At 36.1% G+C, this 8,401-nt stretch overlaps 1 protein-coding gene across 1 annotated transcript; it reads right to left on the minus strand.

Moving 5' to 3' along the window:
• Positions 1-2,197: 2,197 nt before the first annotated feature.
• Positions 2,198-6,425, minus strand: LOC128210605 (acetylcholine receptor subunit beta-like). The gene is made up of 4 exons (XM_052914956.1): positions 6,239-6,425; positions 4,144-4,268; positions 3,325-3,453; positions 2,198-2,998 (listed from the first exon to the last, which is right to left on the minus strand). Exons 1-4 carry the CDS (start codon positions 6,423-6,425, stop codon positions 2,198-2,200), a joined length of 1,242 nt encoding a protein of 413 aa, XP_052770916.1.
• Between the last annotated feature and the right edge of the window lie 1,976 nt (positions 6,426-8,401).

Here is an 8,401-nt window from a genome sequence, read left to right on the forward strand (position 1 = left end):
ATAGTGCACACACATATATATATTAACGTTAAAGTATGCACCATTACCATTATTGAGTAATTATTTGTGTAACGATGGTAATCGAATGCAATTGAAATTGTTGCGACGCTGCAGGATTCCAGGCCGATGAGGTAAAAGCTATATTCTAAACCTCAATCACACCAACAGTGCGACCGCTCGACAGTTGATTTGCGACAGAAAGACGCCGTAACCACATTTTTGTCCCATGTTTGGAATTAAGGTATGCTGCCCGATCATTGAAGGTTTTGAAACTTGCCAGTGCTTGATCGGCAAATTATCGACCACTTTTCAAGGTGTATACGAAGATAGGCTTGATACGTTTTCTCTGCGTGATGTCAAGAGGTGACTAGCAGAACTGTTGCAGTTTCTGCACGTGCAATGAGTTAATCAAAATGCTGGTTTTTACTGTCATGATGGTGAACATAACATTTAGGGGGGTTTACATTTACGTGATGAGTGGAAAACATTCAATGAAAAAAAATAATATTGATGTGAACTCTGTGAATTCTTGATGATGCTAAAATGTGCAGACCGGTCTTTTTACAGAAGTAAATATATTGCAAACCCAGCGGCGAATGATTGGCGCACGCTTGGAAACCACTTTGCAACCTTTAAGCTAGTCGCCCGAATAATCGCCGGTCGGTCACCGCTTCATTACAGAGCAATCACATATTGGTCGCCACAAGTTTGAACAGAGTCAAAACTCATGTCTAGGCGCACAGTGAAAACCAATCTGCGATTAAGATAACATCGCTCGGAGACCTCTAGTAGAGAAGTGGAACTTCTGACCGAACAAATCGGTCTTTCGTAATAGTGCAACCGATTACTTTTTGCGACCGTAACCTTGTAGCGACCTCAGCGAAGCTTTTCAGAGACATCTGAAACTGCTTTGTGATTTTCATTTTTTAATGCCGCAAAGTGGTCTCATCGCGGTCGCAATGCTGGTGTGATTGGTGCCTACAGCGGACTGTGTTAAAAGCGCAGTAAGATGCGCATTGGAATACTAATCAAAAGTATTATTGTGTTGTTGCTTCGACCTTCAACAAGCGTTCGTATTTTTTCAATAACGAGTCCTATAAACAAGTACTAGTCAGTCCATTCTACAAGACCAAGTAAACGACCAAGTGTTAAATAGAAAATAAATATGCGAAAATTGAAATGAGTCTCATTTCTAGTTGGTTCACAAAGAAGTGTATCACTATGTTGTTGAGTCACTCAGGCTATTCAATGGCCAATATATTTGTCTGCTTTGACCAACAGATTTGGTGTCAGATCAAAACGACCCAGTTACCAACAATGCCGAGTTGTGATATTACTGTCATTGCTAATATTTTCTAAACATATTGACATGGTATTAGTACGAGTATGTTTAGAATTCTATGTTACTTATTTGTACCATAATTTATTGATGTTTATTCCGTTGGTTGTATGAAGACTGATATCGTTATAGTTTCAATTATTTTTTTTATGATTTTTTGTATTGACTAACACGGAAACTATTTTTAAATAAAACTTGATACTTTTTATGTCTCTTCATTATGGAGGAAGTAAAGAATGTCTCTCTGTTATTGACCCGCGTTTGTACGAGGTATGTCATTAGCTGCGACTCGGAAACGTTTGCTATACAATGAGAATATAGTATATGCGCTGGCTAAAATCATTACATGAAACGATGTAAGTGGAGTTTAAGGACCAAAACACATGCATCAAAAGGTAAAATATTATGCCTGTTATTTTTTTCAATGCTAGCAAATATCTTAGCAAACATGATGCATGTATCCTTTCAATATGTTTAGTTACGTCTGAGAAGTTGTACACCACTTCGAATACATTTTAGGTGTCAAAATGCTTGACACTTTTCACTTTTTAACGCAACTGATCATGTTTGTGATTTGTAGTTTCGATAGAAGATAAATAAATTTCAGCTGATGGATCATCGTGGAAAGAACAAACACTTATTACGTAAAATAAAAAACAGCGCATACTTTCAAACATTTTTCCCCCTTAAATTTGAAGGTGAAATTCGGGTCAATCTCGGATGAGATATGATTTAATGCCAAAATGATGATATCTAACAGTAACTTATGATTTACAGTTAATTCGGTCTAGAATTATAAAGGATTGTTCACGCTTTGTTCATATCTAATAGGTAGGGATTGAAAACTTTTTTCAAAACTCACTCCTGTCCAGCTGACCAGGCTGCAAGCATACATGTCATTGTGACAATGAATGTGACAGTTACGAAACCCCAAAACAATAAAAAATCTAAAGCATCGACCAAATCAGGCCAGTTGGTCGTAAATTCATTCACAACTTTATCAGCTTCAGGCTCGTCATTTGACATTTCGTTATTTTCCTGTTTTGGAACGACTTTTTCACGAGTCTTGCAACCCTCGCACCGAAGGACCATTGCAAGCTTGTACAGCAATTGGAAGAACTTGTTTATTGGTTGATCGGGAATGGTTCGGATGGAGAGACGTACTTCAACGAGTGTAAGCATCACGATCAGGGTGCTACACGTTGTCATCGTCATCAAATATACTGAAAAGATCGACGTGTGCTCTGAATTCTTCGGCATTTCTGAAGCAACAATGGTCAAAAACACCGCAAGCGATAGAAATACAGTTACGGAGTAACCGGCCCTTTCACCCGATGCAACTGGTAGAACGAAGGTAAAAGCATTCAGCAATGACAACAAAACAACTGGTGCAACAATGTTCAAGATGTAGAAGCCTGGTTTACGCTTTAATTTTAAGGTGAAGGTCACAGCAGATTCGTCGCTATTAATTTCATTGCTAGCTGAATTAACAATGTCCCATTGATTATTTGGAGCAAGGTCCTTGAAATAGATTCCATTTGCCCCTAGGTTGAGCTCCACTTCCTCTTTTGCATAACTCCAGGCAGTAAATTTAAGGTCACAGCTTTGGGTGTCAAATGGAAAATTCGTTATGACCACTGAACAGGTTGATTCCAAGACCTATAAATAAACAAAAATGTATGATAAATATATATAGTGACCCTTGTGAAATAATGCTCCCTATCACTGGTTTACAAACTAAATCGCTATACCTAAATGAAGGCAATTTTTCAGAAATCTTTATCATAATTATTATTATTATTATTATTATTATTATTATTATTATTATTTATTATTATTATTATTATTATTATTATTATTATTATTATTATTATTATTATTATTATTATTACAGATGCAATAACAGTTTTACTCTCGAAGCCCAGACTTCGTGAAATACTTAATACTAGTACATTGTATCAAATGGCATTTGCCCGTTCGTTTACCTGATATGGTTTCCAAAGAACCGTACCATCATAGTAGAGTCGGACGTTCAGGAAAGACGAACCAAGCCCCGTGAAAGACGTGTAAGTATTGGCAAGAGAGATATCCGGTTTCCATATGTCGTCTTGAGGCTGCAAAAAGTGTTCAACGTGCGGGACCAGTGTAAGTTAATTTTCAGACTTGGAGGAATATACTTTATAGACGATAATCGTTTTTTTTCTGAAATGATGTCGTTGAAATTGTGGTTCAGCTCTTAGACGTTTGATTTGGTACTGAGAAGTGATATGTTCACTGTCTGAAAAAGTAAAACTTTATGCGCGCTGATATTGGATTAAGACAGCAGAACGTTTTCAAATAGCTTTAGAGAGCCAGTAAGCAGAAAATAAGAATATATAGATATAACCTTTATATATATATATTAAGAAAACGAGACACAAACGTACAAACCCCAATTGCCTTCCGTTTGATATACCAAGTTAGTTTGTAAATAAAAGGAAGGCAATTGGTGTTTGTAAGTTTGTGTCTCGTTTCCTTAATACATATTAAGGTTATATCTATATCGGTTTCGAACACTAAGCGTCTTTGCTAGGCCATTCTCGTTAACAGAATGTGTTTTGAAACAACAGTATGCGCGTTTATCATTTCCGCTGACCAGGGAAACTTACACCCGATACCAACAGTCAACGTGCCCAATAACATTTCATATCGGGATAATTAAGTATACAGGTAGATAATTTTGCGAAAAGAATATAAATGTGTATGGTTAAAATAGCGACGATGACTTTTTCTTATATTTTTCTTTTACCATTCTACACTCTTACCACAAATAGTTGATAAACATCTCCGTAGTCTGAGGGGGTCCATGATAGGTACTCGTCCGTCCAATATAGGTACAGGTATCCGGCTGTCTTCAAAGCTTCGTTCTGTTCGTCAAACTCGATGATGGCTAGATTTGTATTAGGGACATGACTTGGTTTATTATTTTTTTGCAGATAAAGATAGAACGTTTATACATACTTCATAGCGCAATGCATATAACTGACAACTGAGGGTCGTTCATTAGAAATAGCTTTGAGCAAAAGATAAGTCATTGGAGACTGTGAATATTTATCAAAATTGAAAACATGATTTCACATAAGGACAAACAATTAATAAAAAAGCTCTTTTAACTCGTGTGTGGTCTGTTCGTGGTATTTGTACGCTTGTGTCTCGTTTGACCCTTGTCTCGGCCTCAAAACAGGGTTTAAACTCGATTGTTTAATCTTTGCCTTGTGGCTCTAAACAGGGTTTATACTCGAGTGTTTGACCCTTGTCTCGGCCTCCAAACAAGGTGTATAATCATTTGTTTGACCCTTGTCTCGGCCTCTAAACAGGGTTTATATTCGAGTGTTTGACCCTTGTCTCGGCCTCTAAACAAGGTGTATAATCATTTGTTTGGCCCTTACCTTGTACCTCTAAACAGGGTTTATAATCGAGTGTTTGTCCCTTGTCTCGGCCTCTAAACAGGGCTAATAATCGAGTGTTTGACCCTTGTCTCGGCCTCTAAACAGGGTTTATAATCGATTGTTTTGCCCTTACCTTGTGTCTCTAGACAGGGTTTATTATCGATTGTTTGCCCTTGCCTCTAAACAGGGTTTATTATCGATTGTTTGTCCTAGCCTCTAAACAGGGTTTATTATCGATTGTTTGTCCTTGCCTATAAACAGGGATTTCTATCGATTGTTTGTCTTTGCCTCTAAACAGGGTTTATTATCGATTGTTTGTCTTTGCCTCTAAACAGGGTATATTATCGATTGTTTGTCCTTGCCCCTAAACAGGATTTATTATCGATTGTTTGTCCTTGCCCCTAAACAGGGTTTATTATCGATTGTTTGTCCTTGCCCCTAAACAGGGTTTATTATCGATTGTTTGTCCTTGCCCCTAAACAGGGTTTATTATCGATTGTTTTGTCCTGACCTTGTGCCTCTAAACAAGGTTTAATATTGATTGTTTGTCCTTGCCTCCAAACAGGGTTTATAATCGATTGTTTTGTCCTGACATTGTGCCTTAAAACAAGGTTTAATATCGATTGTTTGTCCTTGCCTCTAAACAGGGTTTATTATCGATTGTTTTGTCCTGACCTTGTGCCTTAAAACAAGGTTTAATATCGATTGTTTGTCCTTGCCTCTAAACAGGGTTAATTATCGATTGTTTGTCCTTGCCTCTAAACAGGGTTTATTATCGATTGTTTTGTCCTGACCTTGTGCCTCTAAACGACATAAACAATTAATACCAAAGTATATGTAGTTTTACCATTTGTGCCTACCAATGGTAGAATTATGACATTAATAATAGATACAATAATTTAAATATGAATAATTGTGAAATTTGAAATCTTCGATAAAAACACTACGGAAGAGCATCGGGGTCTTTGAGGACAAAACTACTCGCTGCATGTTTTAATGCGATAACGTGTGGTTTGATGACATTTTGTTTTAATTTCAATCATTAAATAGCTAAATTCTGTTGAGACAAATAAAAGTGATTTCGATGGTAAATTATGTAAAAAAAATAGTTTTAAATTATTTTTTACTTTGGAGTCAGTGGCTATTTACAAAGATCTCTAAAATCATCAGTTTTTGAAATATAACTGAAATTTAAACTTTGTCTTACTTGGAAAGATTTACACATTCAATTAATGTAGGCATATTTGTAACATCACTTTAATGAAAGAACACTAACCCGCGATCTGAGATATGTATTGAGGTATGTATGTTTGGAAAATGATCGAAATACTGGGGCACGCTCGGTTGTTACTAGAACTTTCATGCCATTCAACTGTTTTACATTTGACTACCGCTCTCAAACAAAGGATAATTTATACTTATAAATACTACTAAAGCATTTATTATAAAATACAAGACACATTTTACTCACTGTTCATTATAAGATCCGTCGAAATAGAGACGGAGAGTGACTGGTTCTGAATGGGGCGGATCTTCTTGTTGTAGCCATCGGTAGAAAAGAGTTTCGTCAACAAATCCTTGACATCTGTACCATTCTGGGCAAATATTGTGACCAAAGTTGCGCTAAGAATAACCAGTATAATAACAATATCAGCCATTTTTGACATTGCTATTTTAGCAATGTAATTATTTGCTATCACCGAGAGATATAAATCGTCTTAAATTTCAGAGATTTTGCTTTATTAAATTATTAATTAGTCTGAGAAAATGAATTAAGAAAAACAGATGTCATGCTTTTAATACATGTTATGCCATTTATATCCATCTGTCAAGTTATATTGTTTAGATCACATGCCTTTCATAATGTATTAACGTATTTCAAAATATTGTATTAAGACATTAGTAGTTGGTAGTTTAAATTAATCGCTAGCAACAAGATAAGTTCTGCTTATATAAGAATGGCTGGTTTAATACCCTTAACAGTGATTAAAATGTTAATCTTGTTATTAATAACATGAAAACATCTCGACAAAGTTCATGTGCACTCTGAATGAACACGTCGTTGGTATTTTCATTTAATATCTGATATATGTGACTGGCAGCTTTTCCAAGATTTGACGATGGGATTGCGAACATGGCAAACAATATATTATTCAAATGTGACTTGCGGGGGGTGGGGTGTCCCCGACGAGAAATGTTAAGTATGTATTCTTTAAAAGTATTGTCTTATTATAGACGGTTTATTTGCAAATAAAAATAATTTATATTCCTGTCATTTATGCATTCACGTTTGTTTATGGAATCCGAATCAAGCTTGTCTAACATGCTCAGCATCCAGAATACCGCTCAAAGGAAGTGACAGCCTTTAAAATGCGTTTAAGAGTGCTGCCATATATGTTTGAAATTGATCAATTCACTTTTGTTTGTTACGCATTAAGCACTGTCCCATCCGAATTGCGAGTTATTAGCACTACTGTATGACGTCCGATTAGGGTCTTTATTGCCGATGCAGCATCATGCTAATGTAAAATAAGCCGATGCTGCATCGGCGAAGCCCATGCAGCATCGGCAGGCTGAAGCAGCATCGGCAGAGCATCATGCTGCATCGGCAAAATAATAATTGAGCATCATGCTCAAGAACAATAAAGACCCTTTCGTACGCGCTTATGTAAAATAAGCCGATGCAGCATCTGCAAAGCTCATGCAGCATCGGCAGGCTGAAGCAGCATCGGCAGAGCATCATGCTGCATCGGCAAAATAATAATTGACCATCATGCTCAAGAACAATAAAGACCCTTTCGTACGCGCAATGCGCATAACTTTTTATGTGCTATTTTTAGCATCGGCACTTTAGGGTTTATCCAAATTTATTGCAATCAGCGCATTCAGACCATTAGAAACTCATAAATACAAATTTAAAGAGGATATAAAACTGTTTTGGTACAATAAATTCATTTGACGCGTGTTTATGTCTAAATTCGTAGGTTAAGGGCAGATCCCATATAACTGGTCAAGCAAGTTGCAACTTGACCCAAAAATATAAATATATACATGGACAGTAGACACATTATAGTTTTTCTTTCGTTAATCAATTATCAGACCAAAACCATTTTAATCTTTCATGAATAGATATTTATCATTATTAAGCGTGATTGGGCTACACGTATTTTACGTTCATTATCTATGACCAGTGTATTTTAAAAGTGTATGTCATATTTACATTTTGGTTTTATTTGATAACCTTCATAGCATTGAAATAAGAAGGGACAGACAGAGGTCTAAATTTAACATATTTTAAATTATCTGATTATTTTAGTTCCTGAGAAACTGAAATACGTACTTTCAAATGCACTTTTCCGTTTGATTATAGGATAGGTCAATCTCGGTAATTTTTAGCATTTATGTAAAAATCAGCGCCTTTGAAAGGTTAAAATACCTGTGTATTGGACTGTGCGATATTGCCGGCTTATGGCCCTTCTCGGCGGGGTATTGATATCTGATCGGCAAGTTATCCATCGGTTTGTCAATCGTTTATGACATGTTTAATTGTTTAATAATATAATGATAATTTTATACTCACGTTTTATAGACATTTGATCACATACATTTTTCTGTTGTGCATTAGTGTAGTCTA

The sequence above is a fragment of the Mya arenaria genome, chromosome 12, assembly GCF_026914265.1.
Source record: "Mya arenaria isolate MELC-2E11 chromosome 12, ASM2691426v1".
Lineage (NCBI taxonomy): Eukaryota > Metazoa > Mollusca > Bivalvia > Myida > Myidae > Mya > Mya arenaria.